This window comes from Anguilla rostrata, chromosome 13 (genome assembly GCF_018555375.3).
Source record: "Anguilla rostrata isolate EN2019 chromosome 13, ASM1855537v3, whole genome shotgun sequence".
Classification (NCBI taxonomy): Eukaryota; Metazoa; Chordata; class Actinopteri; order Anguilliformes; family Anguillidae; genus Anguilla; species Anguilla rostrata.
Window position 1 is genome coordinate 26,413,893 of NC_057945.1, and position 20,528 is coordinate 26,434,420.

Consider the following 20,528-nt stretch of genomic DNA (forward strand, 5'->3'; position numbering starts at 1 on the left):
GTCCGGAGTTGGAAACTGCTGTCGAGAATGTCAGTGTACAGTAGCTCAGTGTTACCACATTATTACTCATTGAATAATCTACAGGTTTAACTATACGATGGTAAAGCCTAGCTTATGTTGCTTTCTTTTGTGTTTTCTAGTTGTCCAATGTTATTTATTTATTTATTTATTTAATGTTTATTTGATAGGGACAGATACATTTAAATATAGCGTATTGATAAACAATAACAAATGCAATGTATGACAGCATTTATAGCATATGCTAATTTCCGATGCTTGTCCCTAGCTGGGCTTTTCAAACACATACACATACACATACAGCACAAAATCATATAATCATAAAACACATACTACGAACTACTAGAGCATTATTAAATACATTAGAATTGAGTAAAGATATCATAAACTTTAATAAAAACATAGCAATTTACTGCACAGGCCAACCTGCTCTAACGTAGGGATGAGATTAGAGCACACAAGTATGACACACCCTCTAAATATTGACTGAATATTGATGGGACATACCCTCCGAATATTCTCAGAAGTAAAACATATTCTGGTGGCTTATAAGATTTTTGTGGCTGTATTATTCTTCATGCCAACCCCTAAAAGAAAACATGCATCCTTTCTTTCATCGCAGTTATGCTCCACCTCACTCTTTCCCTATCTCTTTAATTTAGCCCGCCCACCATGTCGCCTCCATTCTTTGTCTGCCTGTAACGATTCCACCCCTCAGTCCTATCCGCACCAACATCCTGTTGTGGAGGGCCTCTTCCACTTCCTGCCCAGCCTGTCAGCGGGTCCTGGGTAAGGGGCGGGCGGAGACAGGGTGAAAAATGTTCTGTGCTGCTGATTCATAAGCAAAGCAAGAATGATAAAAATTAGTTTGTGCAGAAGTGCCCCACCTTCCATATGTTCATAGATAACTGGAATGTCTCTCAAATGTATTGTACCAGTTTAGATTGAACACCTGGAGTCTGCTCTGTTGTGTGTATGTGTGTGTGTGTGTGTGTGTGAGAGAGAGAGAGTGTGTGCGTGCATTTACTTACATGTGTATGTACGCGTGCACATGCGTGCATGTGTCTAACACTGATTTTTAATGTGATCTGTAGAAATATGGGCACAGTGTTTGCATTACAAGAATTGTTATGCGTTCTTACAAGTTAAATGCTCTTACAAGAATAATTAAAAGCAGTGCTACACAAAAGAAATCACAAGAAGCCTAACAACATTTAGTTGAATGACAATTATCTCTTAATCGAAAGGGCATGTTGCTCCATTAAGGATATAATTAAGGAGGGCCTCTTTAATGTCAGTGGCTTCCTTGTTAAAGTCTCTATAACACATGGCCTACTGGCTGTTTACAGAGTTCAGGGATATGTTAGCACGTTAGCGCACTTGGGAGCGGTCACACTGCAGTGTGGAGATTTACCAACTGTCCTGAATGTAAACAAGGAAATGGAAGGCTATTGATCTGGCGAAGGTGTTTTGTGGAGGTCAGAAGGAAACATGAACTGATCTGACCCTGTCCCTTCCTGCCTGTTTACCTTCCGTTGCTCTCAGTGTTGGACACTCTGGAAGAGTGCATGGACCACTACGTGCTGTTATACTGTGCATTTAATGAATATGATAATGTAAATACGCCGTGGCTTCCAAGATCGTATATTCAAATAAGCAGGCCCCGCTTAAAGTAGATCTGCATTCACACAGTTCCAATCAGATAAAAATAATACAATTCTAGTTGTGTTTAGGTGCTTATCCTAATTTTTATTTTTTGGTATTTTTCTGTAATTTGTTCTTTTAATTATTTATTTTGGTAAGACCTTGTTTCATTTTGCACATATTGACAAGAAAGAGCAAAACTTGTTTTCTTTTACTTAATAAACACTCATATATTGATTCAAGTAATCAGTTGGTGACCTTGCAGTCAAATTAAATTCAGATGGAGACAGTGATGTTGTCCCTCACCACTATCCCTTACAGGCCTATACTTCAGTTCAGGGACATGCACTGTAGTCCTCTGTGGGATAATTCCATGGTTTTTACTCCATTGCAATGGGTCTGCTTTGTTTTGGATAGTGGACAAACTGACTGTCTGTCTCACACCAGCCCGGTGCTGCATTTGCAGCGGGACACTCCTGCCCAGATCCATAAAACCTACTTTCATATGAAATCCAGACTGCTCTGGTCAATACCCCAGGGCTGCCAAGAGGAGTATGGAAAGAAGATGCTTCCTAATTGAATGAAGCAGACATTTTACGAACACTCCAGGGTGCACACAGGGCACAGGATGGGAGACAAATTAATTTCAGGAACCAGAGGTGAATATCACTTTCAATTAAGGGTGCATTTCAGCTGGAGCAGGCAATAGAGGTAATGTGAGATGGAGCAGAGAGTTATGCTTCGGAGACGGATGCTTCCAGAGCCATGTTATGAGTGGAGGTATGAAATGATGTCAATTACTTGGTCTGAACCAACTGGCCCAGGAAAAATGAGCAACATGCTCGTTAATCTCCAATTCACCTTTTTCCTCATATTTTATTAAATTACAGTTAACACACTCAAATCATTGGCCATTTAATTATTTTTGTTTTATTTTATGAAGTTACAAAACTTTATTAACTTTAACCTTTTTGCTTTGAGACATTGCACACAACAGCAGTGCACTAAGATTGTTTCAAATCAATGAGTTGCTGACAGCCAGTTATAACTCCACCCAATTTGCAGCTCATGAAGTCTCGCATCGCTACTGCAAATCCCCCCTGAGTCCCCCTCTCCTCCCTCGTCTCGCAGCACCTTAATAATCTCACGAGTACCTGCAGGTCTCAGCTGCAGGTAATACACTTTCTGTCTTAGAAATGAATCCCACTCAAAATGTTACCTGATTCCACAGGCTTTATGTGGTAGAGTTCTGTTCCTGCAGGATCTACTGACGGAAATGAAAATAAGTTTGGAGAACAATGTGTGTCTTGTTTTATTATGATGTTAAGGATAGTTGACTATACTGGGCAAAAGACATGTAAGTTGGGCAGAAACATTTCATTAGGCCAGTTCTGGTTCTTGGTTACACACCTTGTAAAATATCAAGGGAATAGTTGAAAATAAGAGTTAAAGAAATCAGGAGCTGTGTAATTTATCTTAAAAGGACAGAGGAGCTGCTCTAAAGTCTGGTGAAAATTCCCCAAAAGAGCGGTTGATGATCCTCTCTTTGTACTTTTTTTTTCTTAGTTGACCTGGATAAGCTTTTTTGCAAAGCAAATACATCAAAAAGAGCGAGACTTTGTTCCTAGGAAGCAGACATTCTTATTAACCTGTGGCCAGTGGCACTAAATCAGAAATCTCCATCGCCTTGAACTTTCACTCACCCTAATGACCCGGAAATGGAAGAAGGGGCTGCTGACAAAAGTCTGCAGTCACCCCTTGAAATGTTAAGAACCACCATAGTGAAATATCACTATGGTGGTATATGTCTACATGTCACCCTTAAGGCATCTCTTGAACTGTATGGCTGCCCTCAATTCGCACCAGAAGGTTATTTTCAGATGAATGTTGGCACACCCAATCGTAGGTTCCTGAGGGCACTTTGCCATCATCCAAGGTGACAGGATGAGAATATTTTCTCTATGGTCTTTAATCCTAGAGTGAACAGTATGGATCTGGATGCTTTGCTGGGTCTTTTCTGTCTCTTTCACACGGCAATGATTGGTCCCCTCCAGGGCAGTGTTTCCTGGATGGGGAGGCCCATTAGAGCAGGCCTGAGATAATGTTCCAGAGGTGCCGCATAGTAGAGCCTGCAGGGCTCAGTTCACGCTTCACGCACCCATGACCCCGGCAGATTTGCCAGGGTTTGCAGACTTTGGAACTTGCGCAGATCTAGAGCTGTCACAGTTGTCTCAATTATGCCACAGCTGCAGTTGCGAACACGCTGACTTGGCGAGTCCAGGACGAGGTCCGGCGACGCGAGTGGGCCGCAGCCATAGTGACAACGCCAGTGGAAGAGGAGCTTGTGTGGCTGAGCACGTTCGCGCAGAACCGCGCTACGCTGGCGGACCAGCAAACGCGCTTTCGCTTCATCTGCAGAAATGGACGCTGGGAGGAAAAGCAGCGTGTGGTCACAGTGTAGCCTGCTGCGCTCGTACGCTTTGTGTGTGATGTGTCTGTGCTCTCTCAGATCACTGTGTCATATTACCAACCCTGAGGGTATTTTTCCTCTCATCCGAAAGGTCTCTTTCAGAGAATTGTTGTCGCACAAGAGAGCATTAAGGCCTGGCATTTCTTCCATGAACAAGATTAATAGCGACTTTGCATTGAATGAATATGATCCCTAATCTTATGTTGACAAACTCATTCAGCTGTGAACAATTCAACAGTAGCTCAATGTTTTTCCTCCTCGATAAAGCCATTGATATCTCAAAGGAACTCAGTATCTTGACGGTGATAGCCCAGAGAGTGCTTCACTGTCTCGGCGTACTAATGATACTTTTTTTATTTTATTTCACCTTTCAGGGACATATGGGCCAGACAGCTGGACAACAGCCTATCCAGAATGCCGGGAGTCCAATCAATCCCCCATTGATATCCTCGATCACGATGCAAAAGTGTCCTTGGAGTACCAAGAGCTCACGCTGGATGGGTTTGAGACAGAATCATCCAACAAGACCTCCATGAAGAACACAGGAAAAACAGGTGAGACCAGGCTCCTGCATGTCCACACACAATAATATAGACCCATCGGGTTAAAGGTGTCAAGCAGTCATGGTAGCAGTCACACTTGCAGATGGATTTTCTTTCAAACTAGCAGCTCACATATACGTATGTCACAATGACATATTAGCTGTTCGGGATGATTTTAGACTGAATTAAAATGTTTCCAGGGAAGTATAATTGTTCACAGCCAGGTTTCTTCTTGAATATCTTTCCCACTTTTCTGTTGGTGCCTTTTGTGAGGCTGTGTCATGACAGGAACGTTGGGTGACATTCACAGTGACGTCCCTCCAGATCAATTATGCTTGCACTCTCTCCCTAATCAGTTAATTGGGACATTGTTACGTTCTCTTTCGCACTGAACCAGGGTGTCAAATATAACCCTCATGGTGGGCCGTGTATGTCCTGGTTTTTGTTTTTGTTCCAACCAATCCCCCCGGCCTAAGTGGCCCTATTAGCAGCAGTATGCATTTTCAGCTACGTGTTCATCATAATACACTGCGGCAAATTGTAGGAAAATAAGAACCTGAATGCATGATTGAGTGAACAAAGTAATTATAAGCAGAGGCTTGAACAAAACCCCTCTGGGTTCCAACCTCAAATGGATGAAGACTGACATTGTGGGGAGGCTTTTTCTGTACAGCGTCAGGAAGGATGGTTTGCTCCATGATTGAAGGGTGTTGGCTCCAAAGTGCGTGGTTCATCTCACTGAGGCCCATTGATCTTTTCAGAGTGGCACGTACCTCAAATCTCAGCACAACGTGTTGCTGTTGCTTGCATCACATGGCTGGTGGGAAGGAGGAGGGAGGGGCAGTTGCCAGGACGAATTATACGTCCCCCCCCTCCCCCAGAGTGAGTGGAATTCTGCTGGCTTGCTATCAGTCTGTGTGGCTTGGCCAGAAAAAAAAACAAAACTGTGATGAAGAGAAAGGGAGAGATAAAGCGTATGAGAAAGTGAGAGATAATGGATGAAGCAACAGCTTCTCCAATACACAACAGCTGCAGCATCAAATTGTGTAGCCTCACACTTCTACTACCTAAATTATGCATGCAAAGCAAGAAAAAAATAACTTTTATAGTCCCATGAATTATTCATAAATTCTCTACTATTTATAAATGACAACAGAACATTGTATCAATGCTATATTCACCCCAACGAAGTCAGCTCGGAATGTGAAATGGACCCAGAAATGGATGGGTGCACACAATTCAATACTATACTGTTTGCTGGAGTAAATCCGTGTTTATTTTCACATTAACTCTGCTCTGAACTTTGACTCTTTTGCCCTGACTCTTAAATTACTTTGGCGATTTGTCAGAGTGTGAGTGTAAGCATGTGTGTGTGTGTTAGATTAGATTAGATTAAATTATAATTAAATTTGGTACTTCTTCTGCAGTGTTGGATGCAATCATAGAAATCACACAAGACATTAAAATATACATATTAATGCAAAAAGTGTATGTGTGTGCACATTTGTCTTTGTGTGTTGTTGAGTGCGTGTGTGGTGTGTGTGTGTGTGGGTAGGTGTTTAAGTGTGTTTGTGCGCTGTTGTAAACTGGACTGTGAGTGTGTGTTTTGAGAGGGGAGGGGGACTACTGATCAAGGCTTTATTTTCATGTGAGCTGTTGTTTTCAGGCTCTGCTGTCCAAGGTCTACCAGGCTTTGTGTCTAATCCCTGCTGGGTTGTTAATGTGCTGTAAACAGTGGCAGGCATCTCTATTGAAACGCCCAAGGCCAGAAGGTGGACAGAGGAAATTGTAAATACACGTAGTGGTAAAATTAAAATAATCTAAATACAATACTGTGGTGGTATTTTTTTGAAGTCTGCTGAGTTGTTCATACTTCCTGGTGATAACTTTTTAAAAATATGACATGAATGTGTGGGCATGTATGGAATTGGCGAATGAACAGTTTTAAGTTCGTAATTGCTGGTCAATTCAAGTTTGCTCGTCAATATGGAAGCTTAAACTGAACTTACTATTGGAGCTGAAAAATAGTGCTCTCTATGTACTGTATGCATTGCTTCAAAAACACACACGCCTACTTTGGCATGTTCTGATAACAAAATGTTAATGATTTTGTCGACAAAATAATAATGCCATCTGTTTTACTGGGATATTATGCACTTGAAAGTGAAAGAAAGTTTATTGCAGGTATGTGTCATGTTGTAATTTCATGTTGATGTAATTTACCTAATTGTACCGTGTTGTGGTACAATTGTGAGCAATTTAAGTAACAAAACTTTGGAAACAAATGTGATCTATCATACTACTGGTGTATGCAATTTGCAATGTAATGTTTTTCATGGCTCTGTTATCATCACCTACCCCTAGTTTTGGCATCGGATGTATTGTTGTGTATTTCCTGTGTTCAAGACTCAGTCGGAGTTGTCGTGAAGCCAAAGCAGGCATCTCCGTTAGCATGATTGGATATTATTATAATTATTATGGAGCAGAACTCTCATGTGAAAGAGATGAAATTCAATCAGAATAAGAAGTATGTTTGACAAAAGAGCGCATGTATTTAAGGTCAGTGGTTAATTAAAGACCAGTCCTCCCGAAACCCAATTTGGGAATCTGTACACTGTAAAATAAATCAGTTCCCCTTTATTTCACGACGGTTTTTTGAAAAGACAAAAAAAGACTTTAAAAAGCTATTTGAAATGGTGGAGGAGATAGCTAGTACCAGCCAAATTAGCACTCCACTTTAGACCTTGCCTTTGAGGGCAGTAGGAACATTGTAGATGGAGCACATGTAATATTCTTTTCATCTTCCCACAGCATAAATAGATAAACTCTGAATACTGGCTCTGCCCTTAAATGGCCGTCCTTTTAAAAGGGTGACGTGCTCTATTTCTCTTAACCAGCTCTATGTAAGTGCAATATAGTGAGACATTTAGCAATAACAGGGGGTTTAAAGTAATAAAGTCGAATATGTGCCTTCCACAGTGTGAGCAGGAAAGTGCGCGCGTGGACACCTCTGATCTCCTCTCCCCTCCTCTCCTCTCCTCGCGCAGTGGCCATCCTGCTGAAGGATGATTACTTCATCAGGGGCGCGGGGTTGCCTGGGCGCTTCAGGGCGGAGAAGGTGGAGTTTCACTGGGGTCAGAGCAACGGCTCGGCCGGCTCTGAGCACAGCGTCAACGGCAGGAGGTTCCCGGTGGAGGTGAGCAGCCCGTCGTGCCTGAGCGGATTGATGGTAGGGGGGGAGGTTCGGGGTGGGGAGAGGGAGGCTGTGCGTTTCCCATGTCAGCGAGCCTGTTCCGCTCTGCACTCAAACAAGATGGAGCGGAGGCGGCCCCGCATCGATCGGACGGGGAATTATGCGGCGAGGCCCTTCCCAGTTTCTGATCAATGAGCAGGGCAGACAGGATGTTCTCACGTTTGAGACGTGATTTATAGTTGCGCGCGCGCGGTGCCGCTAATGCGGCCGAGGCACACCGGAACCTGTAAGACACGTTCTGGGATCCTGTTCAAGTTCCCGACCGATCCAGCGGCACGGAAGCCAAGTCTGATTTTTGCTTTTGCCACTTACCAGAAAATACATAGCATGAAGAACGCGCGCGATCCATTACAAAAAAAAAGGTCAACATCATGCCAGAAGTGTACATTTTCAGATCACAGCTTCCGGAGATCTGACTCACCTTGTACAAGCTCGCTGCCGACCTCTCCAACAAAAGACGCAAAAGAAATGAGCTGTGTATCCATGTTTCATTTTAAATATTCAAGGGTATGTATTTTAGTGGGATTGTAGAAAAATGAATTTTGAGAAGGCCTGTTTGTCACTTAGACCAAGGTCAGTGCCTCCGGTGCAGCATTTGTGCTCCTGGGATTGAGCAGGTCCTCCTCCAATGGCTTCTCTGGAGGACAGCCTTCATAGCAGTAATGCATGTCCCACATGAAAGTCTTTCTCAGGGATGATAAATAAAGACTTCTTTCCTCCCTAACGGGTTATTACAGCAAATGTCAAATACTATAGCTGGCAGATAGATTAATCTGACAAGCTAAACTAAACACCTATCCACTTTAAATTGCCTGTGTGACTATGATGTATTCAGTAAAACATATCAAGGCTTGGATGAACACCTGGGTGTGAAAGGCTTGCCATTTTTATATTAGCCAGCTTTTGTCCTGGACAGTCAGCTGAATCGTGGGTTTTCTGGAAATTTTCCAGGTATATGTAAACTCACCGACAGATGTACGGATTTCCAAGAATGGGTAATTGCAGTGGTCTTTGCAGTTGCCAAGCAATGCTGTTTTTTTCCATATGCTGCAGTCACACACAGGTCTTCCTCGTTCACTTTCATCTGAGGCTTGTGCTCTCATGTTGGATGCTGAAATGCTGAGACGTATAGCGAGCTTACCATATCGCGCTTGCTTCTTCTTCAGGGCTTTTTGTGATGAGTACTGCCTTTGGGTCTCGCTAGGGAATATATAGCTGCAGCACAACTCCCACTTCAGACATTAAGCAAAAGAGAACAAAATTGTTGAAATAATGAAAATATGATCATGTGTAAAACACATGCACGCGTTCCCCTTCTCTCTCTCTCTCTCTCTCTCTCTCTCTCTCTCACACACACACAAAGACACACACTCTCACAAACACATACACACACACACACATACACATATTTTGCTTCAGAATCAATTGCTCTACATACTTATGTAGGTCATTTCATCATCAGAGAACTTCAGAATTTGTACGGATGTTCTTAGTGTCAGTGAAGCACAACCGTAGTACTGTACACCAGAGGCTAGTGTTGCACAGAGCATCACCACTGCTGTTTAGACCTATAGGACTGGCTTTGTCATCTGAAAGAACTCATACCAGCCGCCCTTAAGGTAAGAAAGAGTTGTGATTCAGCAAAATGTCACGTGTTTTCAGCCTCACTCCAAGATGTTCACTGTTGTGAAGGCCTTTGAGCATTCAACTGTATTTATATCGCAGCCTGCCAGTGAAGGTGTTATTTGTAATAACGGATATCCAGGCGGAATTTATTTGCACTCAGTGTGTTTCCTCATTACGAAGTAGGACGCTTCGGCACTGCAAAGATTTCTTTTGTCTTTTCAATTTTTTAAAATGTATTTCTGAAGATGGTAATGATAATAATAATAATAATAATAACTTCAACTATTTGGAGAGTTAAAAAGGCTGTTAAACCCACACGGTATCTCTAAAACTTAAATGAATGTGGCAGGTACGTAGAGGGGTATTTGAATGCCCCATCTCTGCCACATGTCTTAGAATTTCATGAAAGCCATAGCTGCCACATTAAATTACATTTAGGTGTTGCCAGCAGTCTAGTTTTCTTTAAAGTTTTTATTTTTTTTATTTTTTATCCACTGCAGTGTTTTCTATCTCAAAGAAAATGTTGCCATTTCAAAAATGCTATGATCCATGATCTAATCAAGTCCAAGCAATGATTTCCTCATTCTCATTACCCACTGGGCTGATTTACATAAAAATGTGTGTGAATAATCTAGAAACTGTCATCTTGTATTTGTAAAATTCGGGTTTTATCCATAACTGTAGGCCTGCCATAAGAAATATGGCTGCAGTGAAATGGAAGATTTTGCACATGTGCTTATGCAATGTGATTGCAATTGAGTTTAACATATAGCCTAATAGTAGCTCAGAATGAAAATTTATCCTTATGTACAATTATATTAATTATATTTTGGGTTGTAGTTTATTATTATTATTATTATTATTCTTTAGGCTTTGATTAAAATTAGCATTAGTTATTGGATGCAACAGCACAGGACAGGAGGCTATTCAGTCTTATGGGTCTGTTAAATGGACAGTGTCCCACAGAACAAGCATGGCTGAGACTACTCCTGTGGAGACTGCTCTTGTAACATTAAATACCTTCTAACAATGTATCTAGCAATGTCAATGGGTAATACAGTGCATAGGATATAAATATTTGACCATTTTAAGAAATCCAGGAATCCAGTCTTTTTTTGATAATAACTACTCTGTTGACAAGGGGTGCGGGTGCTGAGAATAACATAATGAATGTTTCCCTTCCAGATGTCCTTACCCAGGCTTAGATTTCCAATTTAATTTAAATTTTATCTCTTTGGATCATTTGCACAAATCAGCAGGCCTGCTCCATTTAGGACTCAAAATATTTCCCAGTCACATCCCATAATTAGTAAAACATTTTCTTTTAAACTCTAATTTGTCAAATGGCTAATGTAATGTTCGACCTGGGGTTTCGAAACCAATATTTGAATAGCACTTTTTGAATACCCAAAAATCTTTCACTGATGGTTTGTGCAGTACTTGGCAGGACAAAGGGAAGTGATCAGAAAGCATTCGTCCTCTCGATGTGTAATGCCTGGAAGAATAAAGGGAAGTGATCAGAAAGCATTCGTCCTCTCGATGTGTAATGCCTGGGAGAATAAAGAGAGTTGAATACAAGGCATTCGTCCTCTCAATGTGCAATTCCTGGCAGGATAAAGAGGCGATCACAAAGCATTCGTCCTCTCGATGTGTAATGCCTGGGAGGATAAAGAGAGGTGATCACAAAGCATTCGTCCTCTCGATGTGTAATGCCTGGCAGGATAAAGAGAGGTGATCACAAAGCATTTGTCCTCTTGATGTGTGAGCCCCGGTAGGGTGGAGAGGGGTGATCGCAAAATGCTTGCCCTCGATGAGCGATGCCTGGCAGGGTGGAGAGTGGTGATGGCAATGCGCTCTTCCTCTCGATGCGTGATGTCTGGCAGAGAGAAGGCTCCTGCGAGGTGAATGCTTTTCTCTGCTCCCTGAATCCTGTCTGGAGTTAATTAGCCGGGCGGATTCAGTATGTGTCTTTGCAGTGTGTGTGCAGGCTCTGCCTGGGAGAATGCAGATGAGCCTGGTCTCTTGCCCACAGACCCTGCTCTGTACACCTAGCCAGAAAGGCCACGCACTCACAACACCAACCAGCTACAATTAGCTCTCAGTCCAGGAGGCTGAAAGAGCCTGAGAACTAATTAAAGATGTCAGTGACAGAGCAGCTCCTCCCTCCCTTCCCCCAATTCCCATACCTTAAATCCAGCTTTTTAGTGATGAAGATAGTAATACCCTTTTTAGGGGGGTAAATTAATCTTCTATTTTACAGTTATTAAAACATTAAAAGGGAGTGGTATCACTGGTTTGAGACAGTGATGGTGATTGGTGAGTGGAAGTGTATCAGGATCTGAACAGTAGATACCTGCATGTGCTGAATGTAACACACATTTTAAATGTGTTATGAGTACACAACTTTCTTTTAAAAGCTGTTGTGACTCCAAGTATATCAAGCAGCAAGGGACTGTATAGACTATTCAATGGACTTAAGTGGACTTGATCCTGAGTTTGGTTACACTGTTGTAAGTCGCTCTGGATAAGAGCGTCAGCTAAATGCCTATAATGTAATGTAATGTAATGTAATGTAATGTATAGGGTGTTGTTCTTGGAATTATCTGGTACTGAATAACTAGTATTTGATTGTGTGATGTACATAATGTGTAAATATGTTGCGCATTATGGCAAGAAAATGCTTTTTGCTGGAAAACTGGAGAAAACTACTTCAAAATTACAGGTGAGGTTATTTTTCACATTACAGACAGAAAGCTTTGGATTTGCACTACACCCTGATGGGTTAAGCTTGTTTTTTAAGAGCTTCGGCAAAATTACCACAGAACATGATAAAGCATGGAGGCTTGGCTTTTATTAGTGGCGAGGGGGGGGGGGGGGGGGTTAAAGTGTTGAAAGAATTTATTTAAAGATAGTGTTTGCAGTCTGAGAACCGGAGTAGACTGCTAATGGATAAATGACCTCTTTGTGGAGTTTCCATGGACGGTACGTGATTGACAAGCCTATTGCCGTGGAGCTCGTGGGGAGGTGGGATTAGCGGCTCTTGGCTTCAATCTAAGAGCTGACCTTACTGTTAACATCAGCTAGAACACACATTCCCTGTCCTGACATTGAAGCAGTCCTCCACACCATGCAGCTAAGGTGTAATGAGAATACCCTTTTCAATATGCTGTTACTCTAATGTAAATGTGTGATCGTAAGTCGTTCTCAAACCATGTTCATGTGTAAAAACGTGCTGTACCTCAAATCAGAGACATTTACACTCAAACTAAACATAATATTAAATATTTTAGTGCACTTGCAGTGTGTGTGAGTGTGTGTTTCCTTGTTAGTCCATATTTTTATTGGGATGGGCCTCAAAAATGCTGTCCCTTCTTAAGAGGGTCCCAGGCTTTTGGGTCCCAGCTTTGTGAACCTTGCATTGGGCCGCATCTTTGTCTCTACCCAGAACCCAGCAACGAGGGGTTTCCTCAAATTCCAGACCGTTTCTCTCTGCTCGTTTTAGCTGTGTCTCCCTGAGAACTAGGTGTAAGTAGTGGAGTAATGGTCTTCCACTGCGGGTGTCAGGGCTCCATTCCTTTGACATCCTTGAGGTAGAGCATCACACATATCTGAACTGGATGTCCGTGTGAGTGTTTTGTGACCTTTTTCACAGAGATTAGGAAGAGATGGAGAATGGATGCAGGATAGCTTTAATAATTCACAGTTTTGCCCTCACATTTACCCTTGGGTTGGCAGGGCTGAGACACTGTTGGTTTCAGGGGATATGTTGGTGGGAGGGGTGTCTAATGGAACGGAGAGACAGGGACATGGTTGTGCCGTGAGAGGGAACCCGTCTGCCTGGCTCTGAGGTGCATGCGCAGGGAGGTGTCGGCTCCTCGTCCCCCGGTCTGGAGGCGAAATGTGCCTGTCAGTGGTTCCCGAGGAAACCGGTGACCTGGTGGCAAAGGGACCCTGCCCGGCGACAGTCAGGTGACACAGCTGCTGTCCCTGCTTTGCGGTGACTGCTAGGACCACACTGGGAGCCCTCCTGCCTGAAAGTGGTCGCCAAGCTGCGGCTGCCATCCCTTTCAGCGGAGGACTGGCGGCCAACCAGGCGCCATCCCGGCAGTGGCAGTAGAGGAGCCAAGGCAGTCAGCTACTCTTGGGCACGCTCCGCTCTGAACTCATTTTAGCACCTGCGGCTAGCCGCTAATGTTGCATCACTGGCCATTGTCGTCAGCCAATCGGAAGCCTGGGAGCGGGGCCGCTTGGATGATATCCGCAAAGCTTTCACTGTCAAAAAGTATGACCACATCGCATGGATTTCTTCAGCTGATCAATGGGAATAGTGATAGAAGCAAAGCTGACAGCTCTTGTGAGGATGAGGCTGCATTCTGGGAAGAGACCTCAGAGCGCTTTCCTGTTAAGACCTTCCACCCACCAGCTTACCGCTGCCATGTCAGGACACACAGTGCTGTACATTGTTTATGCTTTGCCGGATACCATGGAAAATTTATATAGCTCACAGTTTAATGATCCATTGCTGAAGTAAATATATGTATTGAGGTTAAATAAACGCCCTGTGGGTTTTTTTTTACAAGAAGAATGGCACACCAAGGATTCAAACCTGCAACCTACTTATCACAGGTCTGGATCCCCAACCACTCTGAATTTTAAGTAGCAGTGAAAGTACACTCGGTAGACAAGGCCACTCTGTTAAGAGGGGCCTTGCAGCATTGTGATCTGACAAGGTACTATTCTGCTCAGATAGGGACAATTCATTAAAAAAAAACGTAATTATAAATTAGCAGTATGACTAAATTACCTTTTTTTTTTTACATCTATGAGATTAATGATTTATGCTTTACCAACCATGCCATTTGCTAATTGTTCCACAATTAGCACTTGGAAATCATGACTGCATGATGGCCTGCTGTTTCAGGACCTGTGGTTTTAACTCCGCAAGGGTCGGTGATATGCTAAGTGCATTGTGTCAGTCGCACATACAGCTGTGAATCTGACATGTCTGCTATGTTCGGTTGTAAAGTCTCACATTTTTCCTTGACCTTTGTTTCACGGCAACCTCAGTATAAATCTTTATGTAGATTTCTTGCCCCTGTAATTGACTGTGAAGAAAGTGCATGAATGAATACAGTTATGTCTGAGTCTGAGTCTTTTGCATGCTGGTAACCTCTCTCGCTGTTTGCATTGGCCTTGTCCTCATCACCATTGGCATCATTTATTTCCACTGTTCTTGGCAATGTTGAGTCTCGTCATTCGCAATCCTATAATCATAGCTCTGTCAGCTTCCCAGAGCACGCTCGCTCTCGATGCACGCGTGAGATTGTTTGGGTGAGTGGAGATCAGCATTCGTCTCCCCCGCTGATTTCATCCCTCGCTAGCAACAGCGGTGATGATGGCTATTTTAATTCTGTTACACTTCAGCGGGAAACGATTCCCGTTTATCGAACCCGGGCCCCAACCAACTCCTCCGAAGGAGCACAATAACTGTGTACATGGAGAATGGGTTATAGGGTCTTAGAAGTGCTTTGACAATCTTTATCCCATCAGATAAGAGGCACAAAGTAAATTAACACACGTGATGGGGGGCAAGGAAGGCATTGCCTCTTCCACAGTGCGCGGCCATGAGTACTGCAGATAAGGGCTGTCATTGATGAATTGGATTTTTTAGCCCATCAACATTTGCAGCCATAACAAAATGGAGAAAATAAAATAACATTCCAAAAAATTGAGATAGTCCTCTGGAATTGCTTGTAGGGAAATTGAATGTATTCGCCTTTGCGCGAGTGGAGTCTTTTTATCTAGATGTGTACTATTCACTGAAGTATTAGTCACGAACTGTCTCTGTTACATACACACACAAGTGTGGCTGTGTATATGCATGCATGTACAGTGTGTGTGTGTGTGTGTGTGTAATGTCACTCAAGTGTTGTTTATGAATTCTCTATTGCTCACATACTGTACACATACACGCTTGACCACACCCATCAATACTGAAATGCATGATGATTATAGGAGAAGTAGGGGACACGTTTACAAATGAAATGTGAAGATGTTCAGCATCGGAAACTAAATGGTTTAATTGACAGCCAACTGTGAATTGTATTGTGCTACTCAAAAGGGTCTGTGTAGACTGCATTGTTGTTCAAGCGTTTACTTTGAACAACAAAACGGCTGGAGCGGTTCAGTGATGTGCTGAGAAATACACGTGTGTCCTTTTTTTGCCACACTTTGCACTGAAGGTAATAAAAAGCACTTCAGTACATTTTTTATCAATGATTTAATTTATATAGATTGATTGCAATAGGCATAGAAAGAATCACTGATCTATACAAAGGCACACACACAGACAAACACACACACGGGCACGCAACGGGCGCACACGTATTGTATATGCAGTTGCGGTAGTGCTCGGCTGGAAGCTGCAGATCACCATAATCCTATAAGTATAGCAGTTCCCTATAACAACTGAGCTATGCTGCACTAGAGGGGGGAAATATTGAATAAAAACACTGCTGAAGCATTGATTCCCCATTCATATTAGCAGCCTTTGAGCTGGAAAGACATTCAGTTTCAGCTTGACTTGCCTTTGTTTGTGTGTTTTGAGGCTACGCAGAGTGAATTGTATGTTTGTTTTTTTTTGGGGGGGGGGGGGGGGGGGGAGATTGCCAAACAGCCATATACCAGCAGCCTACCATTGCGGAGGCTGGAGGCTTCACTCTTCTTCTGTGGTGATCCCTGTGGGAGAGAGGTTGGTATGGGGCTCTGAGAGAGATTTACTCAATGTGCTCTCACTTTACCAGAATCACAGGAGGATGCAGAACTGAGAACTATTTTTTTTTTCCTTACTGTTCACACTTTATAAATCCCAACTTTATGGCTGATCAGGGGAAGAGAACTCCATTTCCCCCTCCTCTGGCATTCGCCTGCAGTTGTTGACAACTCGTAGGCAACAGGCTGCACTGTACTGGGAAGTCTGGCAAACGGTCTTTCATAAAGGGGCGCTGCAAGGGCCGGTAAATTCTGTTTCAGGTGCCTTTGGAGACAATGAGCAAAGCAGCAAAGCTCTGCCAAGCCCTACACAACCCATATATTTCCTTGTTAAGCATCTAAAGCGTTTTTGGCAACGGCAGACCCCATATTTATGGTGCTGGTTTAGCACTGGGGCAAATACTAGTAAACACTGTGCAGGGATATTGGCGGGGGGGGGAGGTCTCAATAAAATGCCAGCAGGATTATAATGTAATGAGTAGTAGGCTAAGCAGAGAGTGGCTTGAAATGGTCTTGGGGAAAAAGGTCTGAAAAGGAAAGGAAAACGATGTAGATGTTGCTGAAGAAGTAGTTTATATGCATTGAAGCAGTGAGGGACAGCAAGCTGACCCCTTCTGTGCAGGTGGTAGACCTTTTAACTCACTGCATTAATAGTTTCTTCTGGTTGGAGCTCAAATGCATTTGGTAAGATCACAGAAAAGTGACCTATGAGATTGCAAGAGAAGATGTATTATACTGTAGCAGACAAAATAATAGTAAACTACCTGAGAAGAGGCAGGCAAAAGTCGAATAACGCTCAATGTTGGATACACACACACACACGCACGCACACACACACGCATGCATACACACACCCTCTAATACGCCTGCACACACAGACACACAGAGGCGCTCAGGCACATGCATGCATATGTATACACATCCCATCTCAGAATCAGATGTCGGACACATGCACACACATGCACACTAAGCTACTAACTCCATTGCACATGGGCAGATCAATATTTCTGTTGAATGTCCATGAGCATCCATGAAATGAGCTTCCACATTTGACTGTGTTTTGCTGAAAATTACATTTGTACAAAGACATAAATATATAAATATTTAACTGAATACGAACATGTGCCAGCAATGAGCTCAAGCCAAAAGCCTAATGCAAAAACTGCAGAATGCGTAAGCATGCATAAGTGTGTGCAGGATTGCCACTGTTATTGTTTGCTGTGCTTCACTTTCATAGTTGTTCACCCGGAAAAGCGTTGCGCCTTGAAGATGTCACATAACTTATCCGTGCTCTCTTCCTTCCTCAACCCCACCACCCCTTAAAAGGGGGAGAGAGAAAAAAATCCAGTCAGAAATCAAATGAATAACTTTAATGAATTTTTAAGTTGGAATGTTTCAGGACATTTAGTGCTTTTTGTGGCTGCTGAATGGGTAAAATGGGTCTTTATTGAGTGGATTAGTGCTGTCCTTTAAATGCATGATGCTGATGGCTTTGTGTCCTCCTTCCCCCAGCTGCATCCCATTAACGCTTCTGAGATAAGTGATGACTGCTGGGCCTCTGCCTTTTCTCTACCTTCCCTTTTATTTCTTATTCACCTTCCCATTCGAAGGGAGGGGGTTGAATTTGTAACGTAATGTCGTATTTCCTGTGCTGTCCTCAATGACACTGAAAACACATCCATTCTTTAAAGCGGCACACTATCATGCCTAGAGGGCAAATCGCTGCTGTCCCAGTTCTTCTGCGCCCTCATACCATTTTTAATAATCTCGTTTCTGCCACGGGCTCTTTTCTTTCTTCTCTCAAAAACAATATTGTTCTGGTTTTATGAAAAAAGTAATACCTGCAACATGGGAAAGGGGACATTTTTTATATCCTCGTGTATCCAAACGCCGTGCTTCATCAAAGCAAAGCAGTCTGTTTGTTTAACGCAAAATAAAAGGAAAATGGTTTAATTAATGAGTAGCCGTGGCTGACGGTGTAAAAGTGTCTGATGCTTTTAAGGAAAAGAAATGTATAAATTACAAATAAAATTGTACCGAGTTCATCGTGCTGTACATCTTTGATGTTATTCTGTGTGCAGGGACACTAAGTGAAGCACAACAGTCTGCAATGCCATCAAAAGCTACAGTGGATTCTGATTCGCCCTCTGATCTTAGTCTCTCTGGACACATACAGAGTCCTCCTATGTGCCTGCAATTCTCACATCGGGATGGGAGCGGGGGGTGCCAACGTCATGCCGTTTTTCCACTTGCAAGCAATACAGAAACCAGCCCCTGCCGCTCAAAGACAACCAAGAGGGAGAGGACTGCTCAGTGGTGTGCTTAGAGTCGTGAAGAAAATCCTTAACTGAGCATTACATTTTTTTTTTTCTTTTGCGGTTTCCAGAGTTAGCCAGTACGTCTACCGATAGTACTGTGAGCCTGCTCGACTAAATATGAGCTGCTCTTTCTGTTACTGGAATTTTTTTAAATGGCCTCCAAAAAACCTTAACTATAAACTATTGAACATAGTTTTAAAATATTCTAAAAGCATTGCCGCTGTGCCTCAAGCAGTTAATATATATTTATTTTCTTGACTTTGCTTAATTTTTCATTCAGCACTTCAGAACTAAGTGGCAAAGCAATGCTTTACGCAGTTGTGAATTCAAGGTTTAATGTAGATATATATCGTTTTTACTGGCAAATCTGTCTTTTGCCAACCATGGTAACATAACCACATTTGCTTTAAGGTTATTATCTTGTACCATTAATGCAATTAGTAAAGTTTCCTGTTCTATGAAAAGGCACATTTTCTGATGTTCTATAAATGTGTGAAATAGTGAGGTGCTTTGAATGAGACTGTTTCACTCCACCACACACGTTTCAATCCCTCCTCTCCTCATTCCCTTTTCTTGCTATTTGTTATCACTAGATTCATGAACCCCATTTACAAGACTGGATGTTTTGTTGTTATTATTGTCCAACATAAGTAGGTCACCAGTTCTCTCCAAATGATTTTCTGTACTGGCCTGAATATTATAGTTATGTCTTCCTAGAGGAAACGCGCGCACACACACACACACATACATATTTTCTTTTTATACATTTTATAAACATGATGTGATGCTGAAGAATTGCCTTGTGTTCCTTGTGTAACACATGAGGTGTTACTGTCATTTCGATTCAGGCAAAATGTGCTCATTTCTAATGTTACGTCTGAGCATGCAGTTCATTTTCTCTTGCCTCCTAACCTCCATGCAAACTCAATGTCTGGTTCCCTTCTGTGCGCACCATGCATCTGTGTGCTATTTAATGTGCCTCTCTTCACGACACGAAAAAGGTAGCAGTCAAGTCATCAGTGTCAACATTGGCATTGTGGTAACATTTGGGTTAGAGGTGGGGGGAGGGGGGGAGGGGGGGCTTCCATTTTGTACTCTCTTACACAGAGCTGTCTGACTTGCTCCACATAAAACAGCATCGCTCTTTGAAATTCTGTTAGTGCATGTTGTTATTACCATTTATATTAAGAGCACCCAGGACATATAGCTATGTCTGAAACATGCTCTACAAGGCGAAGGTACATTTTTATTTCTTCAGAGAGGGGGCCGCAAAGTATATAAAAATGTTTTTGACATGTTCGTAAGTCAAGCCCCACGCTGGCGAACGCACAGGTAGAAATTGCCTTTGAGTAGTAAGAATGGATTTCATTCATATGCGGTGAGAAAAAAGGAAAAGAAAACAGTGTCGGTCAGGAAGAGGAAAAGAGGGAGGGGGGGGTGAGCAGGAACATGTTGGAGAGGAGAGGAGAGGAGGGGAGGGGAGGGGAGGGGTGAGGAATCTTTGGGAACAGAGAGGGGATTTGCTTTGGCAGCGCGCTCGTTCATCTCCCCTCCGACATTGACGGCCGTTGTTTCAGAGGAATAAGTGGGCAAATCAATAAAGGGGCTTAGCTGCTCAGGCCCAACATGATGAAAAATGGAGTGGAGTGCGATGCAGGTGTTCTGCCCCCTTTGAGGACGCTTAGAATATTTGTAATAATAATGCATTAGCGTGTCACCCGTTCATATGGCTACATAATACCCTCGTTTTTGTTTTTCTTCTCTTTAAATTTTTTCCCTCCCATACTGTGGCTATAATTAGACTCAAATCACGGCTGCCTCGGTGTGTAAAATATGCACATGTGTACGCGTGTTTTAATTGGTTGCTACTCACACCCACATGCATT

At 42.8% G+C, this 20,528-nt stretch overlaps 1 protein-coding gene across 1 annotated transcript in view; it reads left to right on the forward strand.

Annotated features, from left to right (window-relative positions):
* ptprga (protein tyrosine phosphatase receptor type Ga) overlaps nucleotides 1-20,528 on the forward strand; it is a 196,909-nt gene that overhangs the window by 106,522 nt on the left and 69,859 nt on the right. Inside the window, exons 3-4 of the mRNA XM_064304975.1 lie at nucleotides 4,507-4,686; nucleotides 7,722-7,870. Coding sequence (XP_064161045.1) covers nucleotides 4,507-4,686; nucleotides 7,722-7,870 — 329 coding nt within the window. The remainder of the gene's footprint in view (nucleotides 1-4,506; nucleotides 4,687-7,721; nucleotides 7,871-20,528) is intronic.